Source organism: Hoplias malabaricus, chromosome 2 (genome assembly GCF_029633855.1).
Source record: "Hoplias malabaricus isolate fHopMal1 chromosome 2, fHopMal1.hap1, whole genome shotgun sequence".
Lineage (NCBI taxonomy): Eukaryota > Metazoa > Chordata > Actinopteri > Characiformes > Erythrinidae > Hoplias > Hoplias malabaricus.
This window is the reverse complement of record NC_089801.1, coordinates 57031441-57049569: the sequence shown is the minus strand read 5'-3', so window position 1 is coordinate 57049569 and position 18129 is coordinate 57031441. Positions and strand designations below refer to the sequence as shown.

Genomic DNA, 18129 nt, shown 5'->3' with positions numbered 1-18129 from the left:
AGAAATGACAGGTTCATTTTTGTGTATGACTCTACATTAAAATGAACAGATCAAATATAATCATGACCCACCTTTATTAGTGGCATCACTTTCTGATGAAACGCTGGCACCTAAAGAAAACTCCAGTAAATCGCCACCTGCAGAAGCGCCACCTGCACTAGCACCACCTGTTGATGACACCACATTAGTTCAATCTCATCCTCACTCCAGTTACATTATTGTAAAGTTTAAGACCTAATATTTCATCTTGGGAGGTGAAAGTTATGTATCTGTGGTAGAGAGGTGTGTAATATGCAGAGTACAGGGTGTTTGTTCTGTCACTGAAGAGGTGGGGTCAGGGCAGCCTTTTTTAAAATATGAGGGACCCACTCAGACCATGTTTTGCTAAAGGCTCTGTCTAAAACATCCTAAATACTGTCTACTGAGGCAGTACTCTGATGAAGGATAGCACAGATTCTTGTCAGCATTGACCATTTGTATACAATGCTGCCTGTGTTTTGCTCTGATATCTCCAAGGCTAGTTTATTAGCATTTTGGCTAGCAAACTTTAGCATGTTCTTGTACTAACTGTTTTGATGTAATACTGCCTTTGACTGGTGTCTCAAAATCACTTCTATTACAGGTTCCTTAAGGTAAAAATACTGCTTTCTAAGGCACTGACTCATAATACAAAGCAGGCAGCAAAGCGTCGAGTTTGCTAATTACTGTTTCAAACCTAGATAATCTATTCTAAATCTTGAACTATAAACCTACTTTCCTAGATGTGTGTCTCCCTTCACTTGTACACCTAATTCAGCTTGAGAGGACCAGAATTTAGACTCCATACCTTCTCCAGAGATGCTGCCAGACAAAGAGACCTTAGTGAATGCAGATTTTCCAACCAGTGATGGGCTCAGAGATGATGAAACACCAGGGAACTTCGAGAGATCTTCACTGAACTCCAGCAGTGATTTGTAGCTGGTGATCTCTTTCTCCAGCTGTACTTTGGTGCTGAGCAGGAGCTGGTAATCATGAGCCTGCTGCAGAGCATTTTCTCGCACTGAGGCCAGCTCCCCCTCCAGATTAGCAGCAAGCCGACTTAAGGTGAGCAACTGGGTCTGTTTCTGCCCCTGAACCTCCACCAGACGCTGCTCCAGCTGGCTCTTCTGCATAGACACAGAGCAAAGGCAACTCAGGTGTGGCAAATGTGACAGGGGTGAGCTAGAGGAATTTGGGTTGTTGATAAATTGACATACCAGTGAGATTCGACTGTGGGTCAAGTGCGACTTCACATAGGTGTAGGTCAGAATGCTCTTAGACCACAGACTGAATGGGTTCAGGTGTTGATCAGGTGATGTCAGGTGTAAATGTAATGTCACTAATAAGTGGATCTGCTGGCATTCTAGTGGGATTTATGTTTTGGTAAACTGAGACTGAAATCAGCATCGATTTACACACACTCTTCACAGACAGTCACCCAGAGCAGGACTCGTACCCACAACCTCCAGGACCCCGGAGCTGTGACAGAGACACTACCTGCTGCTCCACCATGCCGCCCTCAACAGGTTCATTACTTTCATTGGGAAGTGTGGGTGGGTTTAATGTACTACTTTCACTTCACTGGTCCATCTGAGTGATGAGCTGTTCTTTAGGTACTGCAGTTAAATGTCCCAAACACTCAGTCGTCACTGGGTGCTGACTTAGGGGTCAGGGGCTCTGAGCGCAGGCACACATTTATTATGTTTGTAAACATGCAGATTTCATAAAATATTGATTCTAATTATTTAATTTTTTTGTCTTATTGCTTTTTCTTATATGCTTTTTAAATTGAAATCTATTAGAGGGTTTTTTCCTCTTGATTTTGTATTTTTGGGACTTATATTAATGTCTGTTGTAATTATGCTTGTGAGTGCAGCAGCATGGGTGTTTGGCTTATGCTAAATCATATTTTAATGTATTTATATACATAAATAATATATACATTATTTAATATACATTTTATTAGTTTAGTGTGAAATTAAAGTTTATATGTGTTTTAGTAAAATAATTTCACATAGGGTGGGAGATTGGGATTTTTATTTTAATGCAAACTCGTAGATATCACTGTGAAAAAAACAAAAACATGACCCTCATATATTAAAAGAAATGAGACAAATTTAATAAATGAACAGCGGTGATATTTTATGGAATTCGCATTTGTTTACAAACATAATACATACACAGAGCCCCTGACAGTTTGAGCCGCTGACAGTTTTACCCTCACTTCCCAATCAAAACAATAGACCGTTGGTTTTGGAGAAACGAGAAAACAAGACCATAGACTGAATTCTCGTTTCTCTCTTCGTAAGTTCAAATGAAAAACGAATGAACGACTCGTTTATTTTTTCATTTCTCTCATTCTACATTCAGTCTAAGAATCAAACTAATAAAATGTACACGGACCATGAATCGGTGTTACCTGAAGCAGCAGAGCGTCCAGATCAGTCTGGAGAGTCAGGATCTCACTTCGGCTTGAGGTAATCTCTGCGCTCCCAGACACAGTGACTTCTGTGATCTCCGCAGTCTCCTTTACCCTTGCTTCCAGCTGCAACAAAAAAAGGGAGTGTTTACAGAATGATTTTCCCTCTGCTCTTAGACAGTTAGGGTTTCTGTAGCTGTGTGGTTCAGTACAGTGGGCTGATGTCTGAGGGGATAGGCTTGATTTATACATTTATATTTATGGATTTGGAAAGAAAACTAGAGTGTGGGGTAATTGAATTGTGTCAGAGTTAAAAATTAAAAAAAAAAATAATTTTGAGTGAATTCTGAGGTCAGCTTGTAGAAGTTAATGGAGACTCGTTAATTATGAATTTATGTTTACAATAGTTTTTCCTTTTTTTAAGACAACATATGGTAGTATAGGTAATCAAAATAACTTCACACATTTGGTTCTTAGAAGATATAGTTTGGGATAATAACAGACCACTCTGCAGAGAATCATTAAAAGTTATTCTGAAGTTTGTGTAAACCCCAGATTGATTTGAGTTTCTGAGGGTCTGAATACATGAGCTGTGGAGAGCTAGAGCATTTAGGGGCAGGTAGGCAACATTGATTCAAGGTGGTGGAGGAGGTCCTGACAATATTAGTCACATGCTGAACATGACCAAGTGTGGAGTGCAACCAGCTAGTGTGTTTTAGGCCTTAGGTCCTGTTCCTCCTCCTCCAGGGCCATATACAGAAAGCCACATGGACCACAGGACTCCAGGTTAGCTCAGTGAGGAGAAGCCAAGGAGCAACAGGCAGGAGCTCACTGCTCCTCGATCTCTGCCCCCTTTGTGCAACTGGAGCCAGGGTCCAAGGGTCTCACTGCATTTGAATTTCTTCCCCCTTCAGAAGAGCTCTCTCATCCTCCTAAAGAGAAATCTCCTACACGGTTAACATCAGGCCTAAATTAGTCACATTTGAATGGAAAAGCACAGCCTAGGCTTGACAAAGCAGTAGTGAATACAGTTACTATGTTGACAAGAGTTTGGGTGTACTTTCAGAATCACTACACAGGGTTTTCAGGGTCTTGGAGAGAAGAAAGCAGCATCTGAGCCATCAACACATATTTATTAACGTCCTACAGTTTCTATAATAAAAACGTACTTATTAATATTGTTCAGGTTTTATTCACTCTATTATAACCTTCTTATAGCTTGTGGAGTAAGTACATATGGAGTTACTTGTATCTCTGAGTAATAAAGGTTAATATTAGGCACATGTTTAATGGATCAGAACTTCTTACACTTGAACTGTACCAGGCCTCGATCTCTCCACGGTTTTTCGCCACAATGTTTTCATACTCAGAGCGAAGTTCACTCAGTCTTCGAGAGAGATCCACACTGTTCTCCGCTTGAACATCCACCGTCAGCGTTCCCGCCATTTGACCACGAAGAGTCTGCACCTCCTACAGACAAGGGGTAAGTACTTACTGTTAGCTTTGCAGGTCTCAGATCAACAACATGTGGAAAGCATTGTTTGACATTTCTGTCTGAATGATCTTCAGGACATAGGCGTTTTGGGTGGAGTCTGAGTGTAAATTTATGAAAATAACTGAGTGGAGCTGGCAGTAAGGAGTAGAATAGTGCTCATCAGTTGTGTTCAACAACAAGGCTCTCTCTGTCTCTATCTCACCTGTTTGTGTGTGGTCTGGAGAACATCTCTGTCTTTCTGCAGTATTTCATATTCCTGGGTTAGAGTAGCAGTGGTCAGTTCATGATCTCTCTTCAGAGCTTTCAGAGCAGCAATTTCTGCCTCCACCGTCTGCCTCACAGTAGCTTCGTTCTCAAACCTACACACGCACATTCATACACTTCTTAAAAATGATCTTTAGTCTGGTGGAAAATGTCAATTTTTGTGTGACTTTCCCAAACATTTCCTGTCTCAGAACAACACCTTAGTTTATGGGAAGGTCGCAGCCTTCTGCACTTACTTGACCCTGTAGTCATCAGCAGCCAGTCCAGCGTTATCAATGGACAGAGTGAGACGTGAGATCTCCTTCAGAAAATCAGCAATCTGTGGAGAGTGGAACCTCACATAAGTAACAAATTAGACATGTTCCAGCAGATCAGAGGTAAACTTTTCAGAATACAGCGAGAGTTGTAATAAAATGTACAGATACTAAAGTGGGGGGACAGTGTGTGTGTAACAAAATCGTAATTAAAAATTCAAACTGTCTCCTACTCCTTTGTAATTTTATGGTAACTATTGTGAAGAATTAAAAATGTTGATTGTCATATTATTCAACAAAAAATAACCAAAACATGTGAAGTACTGTGAAAAAATTTGCTCCATCAGGAAAAAGCTTCAGAAGACTGTGATGGGTTTGTTCTGTTTTTTTAGGATAATACTGTTTCCAAAAGTCTGTTATTTTGTGTTTTAATACTTAATTTTAGTCAATTATTTTTGTTTGCTTGTTTTAGAATAAAATTACAATTATTATTTTCAACAATACACAACTGTTTCAAATATTCAAGGAGAATATTTGAAACACTTAATACTTGTTTGTACACAGTTATTGTACATAGTACCACTTCTCCCTGGACCCCATGGATCTTTGAAACACTAAAACTCAGGATACCCCTGGTGATGAAAACTCCAGACAGGAGGACTTGCTCTTAAGCGATGGAGTGCCTTGGACCCTGTGGGACTGGAACACACAATCTCAAGAGACAGCCATCTGCTCACCAGAGGGTTATGTGAACCACTTCTGCCCAGTCGGCAGAGAACGTAGTCCGATACGGACTAGAAATGTTTCACCTCCAACCTCTGGTTGAGCTGACGTTTGTCTCTTGAGGTTATGCATTTACCTTCTGCAGAGTGTGAGGTGCTCCCTCTCTTAAGGGCAAGGCTTCCCTCTTCATCCAGGTTGGAGTGTCATGAGGGTACCACACCAGTACCTGTGTTTTTTTTATTATTTATTTTATTTTATTTTTTTTTTCCTCTCCTGTGGGAACCCACCTGGTCTCTCAGAGGTTGAAGTTGACACTGGAAGGCCTGGAAGTCGTAAGTGACTTGCACCTTGTTGGCCGTGAACCCCCGAAGCTTCTCCTCCAGCTCATGGTTGGCGAGCTCCAGTTTCTTCACCTTGTCCAGGTAGGCAGCCAGACGGTCGTTGAGGGTCTGCAGCTCCAGTTTTTCATTGGGAGCAAATGACTGGAAACCACCATCAGCAAGAGAGCTTGCTGCAGTCCGGAAACCAGCACCACCTCCTCCAGCCCCACCAGCACCACCTGCAGAAGAAAAGCCACCACCAAAACTAGCAGCAACAACACCTCCTCGAGTTCCACCAGCCCCAACTGCATAAGGAAATCCACCACCAAAACTAGGAGCAACAAAACCTCCTCGAGCTCCACCAGCCCCAACTGCAGAAGCAAAGCCACCACCAAAACTAGCAGCAACAGCACCAATACGTCCAGAACCTAATCCCATCCGAGCTTTGCCTTGAAAATCACCACCACCAGCACCACTAACCATACCCCGAGGGACTCCATGACTGGAGCTAGAAAACATAGGTTTAACTACCCTGAAATTATAGACTCTCCGGGGCAGTGTCTGTGGGTTAGGTCTGTTTGAAGCCATGGTCTTGTCTTAAAGAGTGAGAGCAGGCTAGTTTCTGCTGCAAGTGAAGAGAAATGTATGCAAGGAGTCATTTTATACCCAACTCAACACATTTGCCTTGAACCTTGAGGGCCTGTACTATGAGGTAAATAATTCTCACGCTGTTCTCTTTCTCACTCTCCTCTTGCTTCTGCACTGTAGTTTCTTTCTTGGAAAGGGTTAATGAGCGGTCCATCTCTGCTCCAATTAATGCTGGTTTTAGTGAAGAGGCAACGCCTAAGGGATTTTTGCAGACTCTTGGCTCATAATCCATGTAATTATGGGGAAGATCCAAATGCAAAATCTGTATAAATGCAAATCTTATAATGTTTTAACTGGTTACAGTAGTGAAGTTTGAATAGCAAACATCTAAGACTACCTAGTACCCAAGGGACCTGATCATAATCACTTAGAAATCAAAGGAATTTTTTTACAAACTGAGAAAGGTTTTAAGTGCCTCTGTTGCACAGCTTCAGGGTCCTGGAGGTTGTGGTTTGAGTCACACTCCGTGTGACTGTGAGGAGTGTGGTGTGTTCTCCCCATGTCCCCATGGGTTTTTTTCCGGGTGCTCCGGTTTCCTCCCACTGTCTAAAACCATGTTGGTAGGTGGATTTGTACAATAATTTTACGAAGACCTTAACTCAGCTTTACTCCAAAACTTGACATGAGGGGACATAGTGTACTCAGGTATCACCATCTGAAGTCTCATGGTGGTAGTCTGAAAATTGACCAAGTTAGAGCAGTTTAAATTTTGGCACAATGCATTGTTATGGGAACAATTCCCAGTTTTGAAACTCAAATTCCAGTTGGATCACTCCAAAAAGCACATGCTACTACAGGTGGCTCTGTAGGGCAGGTTGCAGGTAATGCTTTAGGCCTGTTTTACAATTGCACTCAGGTTTTGAATTTTTGCTTGTGATTTGAATTCTTTTTGTGGTTTGCTGTAGTTTCATGTAACACCACTAATATGAAACAAGCTATAGATTTCCCTTAGTTTTCCCTAAACATTTGCCATAATTCTAAAATGTAACCCTTGATATCCTAATAATGTTTTAGCTTTTTCTTTTTAAGATCTCTGAGAGAAGTTAAGAAGTTGAAGGCAATTCTATAGTGCCTTAGAAGCGAGTTGGTATTCTCTATAAGAGGCTTTAGGAGGAATGCGTCCAGGCGCTGGTGTGCGTAATTAGTTTGTGTAAACCTGTACTATTTATCACAAAATTATCTTGTATTTTTACAGATACATCTATGTCCAGTCTTCCTTCGTATTCTAATATTATCTGTGAGACTTGGAAATCTGTGATGTCAACAATTACATTTGTTTTAGGGCATGCTTCATCCGAACCCTCCCACAAATGGAAGAAGGAAAATACCAAAGGGAAGAAACATAAGAAGCAGAATATAATGTTGTTTAATTGTATTTATGGTTTGTGTGTGTGTGTTTTCTGGTGAGCTAAATATAGAAAAAAGCAGAAAAATCTTTGATTACAGTTATTGTGCAGAGATTGTTTGTGTTAATACGCTGGATACAGAGCCTTTGTTAACCATTTATTCTGTTAAAAGTGTTTAAAAAAATGTTTAAAAAAAGTTATCATTTGTTTCAGTATTAATTTTTTTTATGATAGCTGTATGTTCAGGGGATGTATATGAAATGCTTAAACCAAGTTGTGTGTGTTTAGTACGTATATTACTTAGTTAATATACACTTTATTTTTAGCATATATTAGCTTGTATTTACAGAGTGGGTGCTGAGTTAAATTCAGGTTCCTATAGCTCTATTTTACATTATGCAGGGCACTAAGCTGTACTTACTCCATACTTAGTAGTTAATTAGAGAAAATTACAGTGTACCAAACTTCACTTTAGATTACAGCCCACACTGAGGATACTTAAGAGTAAGTACAGGGTACTAATCAATACTTATACTATACTAAGGGGTTACTTACATTCTTCGCTAACTGTGTTAAGGTCTGCAGAGCACACATTTACTTAATTTCCTGTGTTAAATGCATCTAAAATAAATCAAAGGAATGGTAGGCCTATGACCTATTGTGATAAGATGATCACCCAAGTGTAAAGCTGATGAGCTGAGGAAGCAGGGAGAAGGGATAGCAAAGCAGATGCATATTCCTTATTGTAAAGAGAACCGTTCATTTTGTCATAGCAAAGTATGTATGATTGATACACAGGCTAAAGTCTGTGAAAAGAACTGCATAAATATATTACCATACACTTTACTTGCCCTTTACGTATTCTTTCTTATGCCCAATTTAACTGGCACTTACTCTGTAAATACTCTGTAATTTATTTGTGAAATACCCAGTAAGAAACATGTACATATACAGTCACCCCCTTTACTTACACTGTACATATCTTTTCTTACACCTTATTTAACAAATACTTACTCTGTAAATAGCAAACTGCAATTTAAAGTGTTACCTAGTGACAATTTATATAATAAAACAAATATGTCTCATTCTGAGTGTGGAGGCTGTGTCTAAGCTTGTTTATTTTGATGTATCTTTGAAATACCAGTGACAGGGAACAGTAACTAACGGCTGTTGGACAAATGACCTTATTTTCATCAATGTGACTTACAGATGTCACGGTATGCACTCGGAGAGGCAGAGGTAAACGCAAAGAGGATACAATATATGTGAAAAAGACAGATATTATAATGAAAAAGACAGAAAGGAAACAAAAGAATACTACAACTAGAAACAAGTAATCAACAGACAGAAAAACATAAAGACAAAACACTAAACATTAACCTGAACAGACCTACACAGAAAGACCCAGAAAGCTAAGGCTAAACCTATTCACAGTGCTCATGCTAAACTGACATACTTAAGAGACCTAGACACATAGGGATACATTGAATGCAAATGGACGACAAACACTGAGACTCAAGACAGTGCTTATAACATAGAGGACAATAAAAAACACCTGGGAACAATAATCACAAGAATCGGAGACACTGATGAGGGGTGGAGCTAAGGCGGGAATAGGGCGGAGAAATGTGCTAAGTAAGCACATGGTGGGAAAAAGACAGGACAGTGCCAAGATGGACACAGAATAAAAAAGAGAATAATTTAATTACTAATAAGTTAATAGTTTTAAGATATTGGTCAATTTGTTTTTGTTTTTCTCATTATTTAAAATGTAAAGATACAAGGTTTTATTCCAGTAATTATGAATTAATGAATAAGGAACACATTTGATTTATAAATCTCTGTAAAAATATAAAGATGTGTTAATGTGACAGATCTGAAAAATCATTCGGAAAATGATGATGGGACACTGATTTATTAGAGATTAGTTTTGTTTTTTTTGTTCATGGTTAATGATGTTATAAACCAGGTTTATTTTAAACTACTGGTTTTATTAAGACAGATTAACACTCATTTCACATCTCGGTCTTGAACGATTGATTAAAACTGTTCCTGATGTTTACTGATGTCATGTTGATCCAAAACTCTCAGTTCTGCGGTGATCTCTGGAAAAGAGATATCTGGAAAAATATATGGAAAAAGAAAACATTAAATAGTTGTTATATTTACTCATTCCCATACCACAGGTTTGCCATTGCACATTATTTATTTCCAAAGTTCAAAGTTGGGGAAGACTTTGTTCAGGTTTCTTTTTTAAACAGGTAGTAAATCAGGGTCAAAATCCATTTAATATTTGAAAGTTGAATTCTTCAAATATTAAATGGATTTTGACCCTGATTTACTACCTGTTTAAAAAAGAAACCTGAACATGATGTTCTTGTACCTGTGATGGAGGAGCTCTGGAGAGAATTAATCCAGAAAAGCCTCGTAAGGAGAATGAATGGCCCTCCGCCTCACAGCCTCCACTCCATCCTCCACTATGCCCCCTGCTGAGAACACAGCTGGATTAACACTAACATCACACATCACTTCATCTAGTCAAACTCTTCACTTTCTCAACAGGTCTAGAAATAAGAACCTCCTTTAGAGCAAGAGGAAAATACACTGAGAGGAACCAAGCTTTAAAATTTGAACATCCCTCAGACAGAGATGGAGAACCTCTGAGAAGAACCGAGACTCAAAGGAGACCCTCCCTCCAAGAGAGATGAAGAACCACTGACAAGAACAGAGACTCAAAAAGAGACTTTACTTCAGAGAACCTCTGAGAAGAACCCAGACTCCAAAAGAAACATTCCCTCAGAGAGATGGAGAACCTCTGAGAAGAACCCAGACTCCAAAAGAGAGACTCCCTGAGAGAGATGGAGAACCTCTGAGAAGAACCAAGACTCCAATTGAGACACACCCTCAGAGAGATGGAGAACCTCTGAGAAGAACCGAGACTCCAAAAGAAACATTCCCTCAGAGAGATGGAGAACCTCTGAGAAGAACCCAGGCTCCAAAAGAGACACTCCCTCGGAGAGAGATGGAGAACCTCTGAGAAGAACACAAACTCCAAAAGAGAGTCTTGGTTCCTCTCAGTTATTCATTCATATGCAAATGGTCAATAAAGAACCACAGAGAGAAAGAACCACTCAAAAGTTAATACCTCCTACGAGAGAGAACCACAGAGAGGAACTAAAAACTAAACAAAAGCCTGGAATCATCCAGAGGGAAATGCAGGAGAACGTCTGAGAGGAGAACGTTCTGGAGGAGAACCTGTGTGTGGGACATTAGTCTTGATGCTGACCATCTCCTGCAGTATCACATGGTGGGAAATAACAGATCAGGACCTTGTACCTTCCACTGTGCCACTCCCTGTGGATGAAAGGTAGGGGTCTGCTGAATCTCCAGAGTCTGAAAGTCTTGCAGCGCCACCTGCTGACAAAAAGAATACACCGCAGCCTCAACACTACTTCATCACAACCTCAGATCATCTCTCCAAAGGAGCTCAGAGGGTCAAGCTTGACATACTCACACCATCACCAGTCAAACAGTTTCTACAGCTTAGAATCCTCAACTAACTGTATTGCTGTAGGGTGGAGTAATCATTCATTCATCTTCTGGAAACACTTCATCCTGGTCAGGGTCATGGTTGACCAGTGTCTTACACTTTCTCAGAAAACAGGTATTGTACAGGTGAGTTATTCCCACGAAAGGTACAGCAGTGGTGTTCAAGTCCAGGAATAGCTGGGTACAGTACACAATCACCCTGTCACTCACACCCACACTTACACCTGTGAACAGATACACACACTCACCCTGTCACACACACTCACCTGTGAACAGTTTCACACACACACCTGAACAGTTTCACACACTCACACCTATGGACACTTTCACACACTCACCTAGTCACTCACACATACATGTAGACAAGGCTAAATACCACTCACACACACACGCTACATGTAAAAACTTTATCATACTCAAATGTGAACAAGACTTAACACTTATTTTTCCACTGGAGGGGGCTCTAATTTATTTTCAGTTTTTTTATTTCCAATCTCTCCATTTTCCAAAGTGTCCACAGCTGCACATTTACACCCACCGGTGATGACTTACCCCCTGCGGAGACCTCTGGGGCAGTGCTAACTCTCTCTGACATTTTGGAGGTTTTCACACTCAGTGAAGGTGGCTTGAGGCTGGTGACTATGCTGATCTCTCCAGCGCCCTCTAGCAGGGATTTGTAGCCGGTGATCTCTTTCTCCAGCTGCATTTTGGTGCTGAGCAAGAGCTGATATTCCTGAGCCTGCTGCAGAGCACTTTCTCGCAGTGAGGCCAGCTCCCCCTCCAGACTCGCGGCCAGGCGACTCAAGTTCAAAAGCTGACCCTGCTTCTGTCCCTTAACGTCCCCCAGCCGCTGCTCCTGGTAGGACTTCTGCAGAGAGACGGTACAACAATGGACAAGCATGTGAGGACATCAGGGTAGAGGCTTAGAGAAGTAAATCAGATGAACCTTGGCCAAGCTACATGTGGTGCCTGCACACGATTGGTTGCCAAGATGGATCATGTAGAAAAATACCATACACAGTATGAGTCTGCTGGAAGTCAGGTTTGGGTCAGGTGGTACCCAGATGAGATCTAATGTGATTTAATCTTTACTGTGCAATTATTTGTCATTGTACAACCTACAACGAAATGTGTCTTCCACATTTAACCCATCTTTGGCAGTGAACACACACCCAGAACGGCAGGCAGCCATCCCCAGTGCCCGGGGTGCTGTTGTGGGTTCAGTGCCTTGCTCAAGGGCATTTTAGCCATGGATGTTCCTATTGGTCCAGACGCTCAAACTGGCAACCTTCCTGTCCCAAGCCTGGTCTCTGACCATTAGGCCAAGGCTGCTAATTTACTGTGGGTCAAGGGTAAATATGGTGAGACACAATCCGGATTCAGGAAAAGATCAGGTAGATTCAACTGGGAAATCACGTGGATTTAGATCTAGATGGGGTCAGATTGCCATGTTTGGAAACCACAACAACGGTGGCGGTAACGTTAAGCTAAGTTCACTCATGGTGTATTGGCATGTTGTTGTTGTTGTTGTTTGGGACTGAACACAGTTCCGTCATCAGTTCAGACAGATCAGTAGAGTTTGTTCCTTCTCTCTCACCGGATTCCGTAATTACCGTAATTTTACGAGCTGCCGTCATGAGTCGAATAAAAACTAATGTGATCTCTGCTGCAGTTGGAGATTTTACAGATGGAGAGTTGGTGCTGAACATCTGCGTTGCATGGCATAGCGTGATGACCCTCTCTGGACAATCGGCGCTCTGCAAGGTTTACACGCCACGTTTTAGTCCCTATTCGGCTCACTCTGAACCACAAGAGAACAGCGACTAAACACGAAGCAGGAGAACAGTCGAGTCGAGTAGAGACCCTGCAGTGGGGAAGTGGTGTTAGTGAGGTGAGGTGTGTTACCCGCAGCAGCAGCGCGTCCAGGTCAGTCTTTAGACTCAGGATCTGACTCCGACTCTCTGCAATTTCTGTGCTTCCACTCACCGTCACATCTGTGACTTGGACGATCTCTTTGTCCTTTAGAGTCAACTGGCAACAGAAACATACTTCAGTTGTGTGTGTCAGATGTCCACTCTGTTCTTTATTGGCTGTGTGTGTTTGTGTGTGTCTGTGTGTTTGTGTATACCTTATCAGTGAACCAGTTCTCTATGTCGTTGCGATTTTTCTGCACAATGTGTTCGTACTCAGCTCGGAGGTCACTGAGTGTTTTAGAGAGGTCCGCTGTGTTTTCTGCTTGGACGTCTACGGTCAGAGTTCCTGACACCACGTCCCGCAGAGACAACACCTCCTACAACACGGGGGACAAACATCAAGGGTCTGTTGTTGTAGTAGTGCTTGAAAATGGCAAGTTTGGACTTGGTTATGAATAGTTTTTAACCCCATATTTATAAATGCTCATTGTACAGGCTGAAAACAATAGATGTGAGCAGGGGCTTCTGAACCTGGGTTTATCTTAGAACAGATACGGTGGGTAGGTTGAATAAAGACTGGTAATAGGTACCTGTTTTAAAAGGGGCCTATCTCTTTGGGGCATGGTCCATGTGGTTGAACATGGGTTTCTTCTGACTCAGCTATGCCCCAAATTGTATAGAGCAGTGGTTCTCAAACTTTTTAGACCAAGTACCACTCGCTGTCAACCTAAACCTCAAAGTACCACCTGTGATTTTTACACTTCTTCTTCTTCTGTGCCGGGGGCATACGGCAAAATCCTGCTTGAGTTTTGTATGTTTTTGTTGCTTTTTATTTACTTGAACTTTGCTTAACACAAAATACTCTAAAATACTTACTAAAAATTATAGAGAGAATAGAAATAACTATAGGTCTAAACTTTATACATTTATGAGTATATATATAATTTATGGACAATTAGTGTTCTGAAAGAAATAAAAATGAGAAGAGGTCAGTGTAATATCAGTAATGTGCTTTAACAGGCTACCGGTGAAAACAGCGCGGCACTGGGAGCAGGTCACAGTGGCTCTCGCCGCTTATAGCAGTAGGTGAAGGAGGAGCGGCCCTGTGTTACACAGTGTTTTAGGGCTGTAATAATCCAACGAACGACCATGTTTTCCTTCAGCAGAGTGTTTTCTTCTATGTTGTCTTCATGTGTACAGAATTCTCTCTTAGTTTCTCTCTATTTTTGCCTCTGGATGTAGTCTCTCTGGGCTCCGGAGTATTTCTCGAGCTTGGCCTCGGCTTGTTTTTCTCATTTTTCCTCTGCTCTTTTTATGAAAAATATCAAAATGCTTATGTCACATCTGTCTCTAGCCTTTTCTTACATTCAATAAACAACTGAAACTGGGCTTTCTTTACACAGATTTCTCCAAAACTGGGGGATTGTGTTCCCTCCCTTGAAATAAACACTGCTCCAACCTACCGTTCCCGTAATGAACCATGGTGTATGTGCAGCACATTGTATTTTTCTACAACACAAATCAATTTCATTGAGGCATAATTATGAAAACATTATGTAGTTTACACATGAACACTTTAGATTTTCAGTTATGAATAAATTCCTTAATAAAGTAGTCAATTTTTCAAGGTCATTTGGTTTACCACCTCTTGCTGCTTCGGTCTCAGAACCACTGGGGTATAGGGTTCTGACTGGGCAGTGACTATATTTCATTGTGGCACAAATTTCATACGCCTTCCTGATTAAATATATGCACAGACCTGGAGCAGTGGGTAGCCGACCCTTAGTAATGGGTGTTGGACTCCTCAGCTGTGGATGCTAAGAGAGAAAGAAGTGCTGTTCTTATGATCTCTCTCACACACACACACACCTTTTTTCTTACTGGTCAAGGGGATCAAACCAGCTCCCTTCCAAAAGCTGCTTCTCTGACACGTAAGCCTCGGCTGCTGGCCATCTCTACATGTCTTACGAGGGGTGTTATTCACTACTATTTGACCTTGTTCTTTCATTTCATCTTTCTCTCTGTTTCCCCTCTCTTCCCATGAGACCCTCGCTCCCTCACTCACCTGTTGGTGCGTGGTCTGGAGAGTGTCTCGCTCTTTCTGCAATATTTCATAGTCCTGGGTTAGAGAAGCAATGGTCACTTCATAATCTTTCTTCAGAGCTTTCAGAGTAGCTATATCTCCCTCCACACTCTGCCTCACAGCAGCTTCATTCTCAAACCTACACACACACACACACACAGACAGACAGACACACACACTGTCTTAATATGAAGATAAATATTTGGAGTAAATGACTCTCCTTTAAAAGCACCTTGATCCAGAAATTGCCCATCACTATGCCCTTACTTGACTCTGAAATTGTTGACGGCCAGTGTGGCATTGTCGATGGACGTAGTGAGGTGTGTGCACTCCTTCACAACATCTGCCAGCTGTGGAGAGAGGAGGAAGGCGATTATAGTATCATTAATGTTATAATTTGGGACTTGTCTTACAGAGATGTTAGCTTAGCTCCATTTAAATAAGCCTTATCTGGATTACAAAATATCACAATATTATAAAATATGAAGAGGAGAAAATACAATTAAAACAACACAAATAGACACTCAACATTATTTACAGATAATATAATATTTTTAAAACACTTCTAATTTTTAGTTTATATTTTAAAACCGGTGCCTCTTTAAAATGAGACTGCACTTAAAAAGGTTTATAAAAGCTTTAAAAACAAGTTTATAACAGGTTAATTAATTAGATGGTAACAATCCTTTGTAAAACAGAGACAGAAAGGGCCACAGTGACCTCTGTTGTGTCTAATGCTGAAAGTGTCAGAACTCACTGAAAAGGTGGAGGTAAAGAATGAGCGCAGAGCGGAGGAGGTCAGTTTAGTCATTTCACAGGTTAAAGTCCACACCACATTATCACTGATGTCTAAAAGACACTCTGTCAGTTTATTCATTATATTATTAACAAATCTGTACCTGAGCTGACAAGGTTAATGTCGACAGACAGAGGATACACAGTAAGGTCAATATTTGGTGAGATCTGATGTTTAACTGTAGATGGATGTGGGTTCCTTATTTGGCAAACACCAGGTCACTGTTACCCCTTTTGTCTGTGTCATAACTGATTTTTTAATGTAATAATAACACAATTATTAGCTATTAATAAACAGATTATAAACCCTTCATAAACCATTATCAGTGTAGTCCTATGCTAAAGTGGTACCATAAAATCAAACCAGTACCTGGATTTTGAAAATCAGTTGTCAGACAGTTTCTGATTAGGGTTCATAATGAAGCAAATATGTACATAATCACTTGTTTAGTTTTTTGTTGTTGCTTTCTGCTGAATTTTTACCCAGTCATTTGTCACCTACACTTCCCCTGTGAGCTGTTTGCTAATCTACCTCTATCACACAGTGCTGGGAGGGTGAGGACAAGCCCCTGTGTCCTCTGAGACACACGGTGTACAACACTGCTTTCTGTCGGTGCTGCCGAAATGTCCCGACAGCTGTAGATTTGTGTGTCACTGACTGACTAATTCTAACCACATACTAGAAGACTTTGAGAAGACTGAAGTGTGACACCCTCTCACATCTAAAGATAATGTCACAAACTATGATTTTTGCAAAGACTGAGACTCTTGCAGTGTCACTAATTACAAAACTGCAGCTAGATTCCTCAGTCACTGGAATATATTTAGTACTTCGGGAACATTAGTGTACCATGTTGAATATTAACTGTAGATTTTAAACACTCTTCATCTCCAGGGCTTTTAATTTATTATTTTGTTTTGCACATACTCTAATGAAACCTTACAGATATTGGGGTCTAACTTTAGTGACAATAATGTACCTCTACAATACCGTTTTTTCTAACACGGGTTGGATCTCTGCGCCGAGAGATGGCTGAACCACTTCCTCCACTTATTCGTGACCACTGCTTCACCATCAGTTTTATTAGTGACCCCCACTTCCATATTCTCACTGACACTTGTCAACTACAGCGGCTTGGTCAGGAGCCTCCTGCGTCAGGAATCGACGCAGTGGGGCCACGTGGGTAGATTGTGCCTTTTTTTAATAATCAGCCTCACATGAACATAATTAACTCCAAATAGAAGTGGTTTTCGTGCATTAAATACAGTACTTTGCAGCGTTTATTGGTTATTTACAATGTGCACGAGCAAAGACTAAAGACTCGTGATCATTTTAAACACAGTTGATGTTATCAGAGCCTCAAGATGAGAGAAAGACCGAGATAAAACAGATCTAATGAGCCCCTCGCACCAAACGATCGAGACGACAGGAGCACGATACAAACCCAAGACTCATTTGATTATGAATCGCTTGAAAATTAGTTTGTTGTAAGGTCGGCATAAGATGCACCCACCTGTTCTCTCAGAGGTTGTAGTTTACTCTGGAAGGCCTCGAAGTCGTAAGTGATCTGCACCTTGTTGGCCGTGAACCCCCGAATTTTCTCCTCCAGCTCATGGTTAGCAAGCTCCAGCTTCCTCACCTTGTCCAGGTAGGCAGCCAAACGGTCATTGAGGGTCTGCAGCTCCAGTTTCTCATTGGGAGCAAATGGAGTGAAACCACCACCTAGAGAGGAGCTTCCTCCAGCCCAGAACCCAGCACCAGAACCACCACCTCCACCAGCTCCAGAGGAGAGACCCAACCTTAATCCACCACCATAACTTCCAAAAGCCATGCTAGAACCTCTACCACTTCCAAGTGTAACAGCTGACCCAAGCCTGCCGGCACCACCAGCTAAACCTGAACCAAGGGCAGAGTAGAGCTGAGTACCTTCACCCACCCCCATCCCCAGTGAATGCGCACCACTGGATCTAATACCACCAACTCCACCAGAATAAAATCCCCGAGGCCCAAATGACCCAAAATTGAAGGAGTTTAGGAGTCTAGATTGATTCAAACTCATGGCTTTGTTTTAAGGAGCAAAAGCAAGAGTCAGAATCCTGAGCCTCCTTCAGTTAGAGCCTCCTCCTCGCTGCCAGGTAGAGCTGAAAGAAAAGACTGTTTTATACTCACGCGGCTTTCTCACTGATATGACTTGGCGCAGTCTCCTTCTGCCCAAGGGATGCCTTCATGCCACATGGCTGAACACAATGTTCTCACATTTTCCTGTTTTGTTTTTTTCTTTGGCTCAGTCGTGGAATTCAT

At 41.4% G+C, this 18129-nt stretch overlaps 2 protein-coding genes across 2 annotated transcripts; both read right to left on the bottom strand.

Moving 5' to 3' along the window:
* Positions 1 to 749: 749 nt before the first annotated feature.
* Positions 750 to 6295, bottom strand: LOC136677150 (keratin, type I cytoskeletal 19-like). Its single transcript, XM_066654587.1, has 7 exons — positions 6160 to 6295; positions 5461 to 5798; positions 4433 to 4515; positions 4135 to 4291; positions 3739 to 3907; positions 2438 to 2556; positions 750 to 1145 (listed from the first exon to the last, which is right to left on the bottom strand). The coding sequence occupies exons 1-7, from the start codon at positions 6293 to 6295 to the stop codon at positions 750 to 752; spliced, it is 1398 nt and encodes a 465-aa protein (XP_066510684.1).
* Positions 6296 to 9473: 3178 nt separating this feature from the next.
* Positions 9474 to 17887, bottom strand: LOC136677142 (keratin, type I cytoskeletal 13-like). Its single transcript, XM_066654575.1, has 8 exons — positions 17342 to 17887; positions 15300 to 15382; positions 15015 to 15171; positions 13165 to 13326; positions 12942 to 13067; positions 11589 to 11904; positions 9871 to 9973; positions 9474 to 9607 (listed from the first exon to the last, which is right to left on the bottom strand). Exons 1-7 carry the CDS (start codon positions 17885 to 17887, stop codon positions 9897 to 9899), a joined length of 1467 nt encoding a protein of 488 aa, XP_066510672.1. The 3' UTR covers positions 9474 to 9607; positions 9871 to 9896.
* Positions 17888 to 18129: the final 242 nt, after the last annotated feature.

Coding starts and splice junctions, on each gene's coding strand:
- LOC136677150 (XM_066654587.1), bottom strand. CDS start 6,295: ATGGACCGCTCATTAACCCTTTCCAAGAAAGAAACTACAGTGCAGAAG. Junction 5,799..6,159: donor AGGCAAATGTGTTGAGTTGG/GTATAAAATGAC, acceptor TTCCTTATGCAG/TTGGGGCTGGTGGAACTCGA. Junction 3,908..4,134: donor TCCAGACCACACACAAACAG/GTGAGATAGAGA, acceptor CCTTGTCTGTAG/GAGGTGCAGACTCTTCGTGG.
- LOC136677142 (XM_066654575.1), bottom strand. CDS start 17,887: ATGAGTTTGAATCAATCTAGACTCCTAAACTCCTTCAATTTTGGGTCA. Junction 13,068..13,164: donor AGAACTGGTTCACTGATAAG/GTATACACAAAC, acceptor TTCTGTTGCCAG/TTGACTCTAAAGGACAAAGA. Junction 9,974..11,588: donor CCCAGAGGTCTCCGCAGGGG/GTAAGTCATCAC, acceptor TGTTCTCAGCAG/GGGGCATAGTGGAGGATGGA.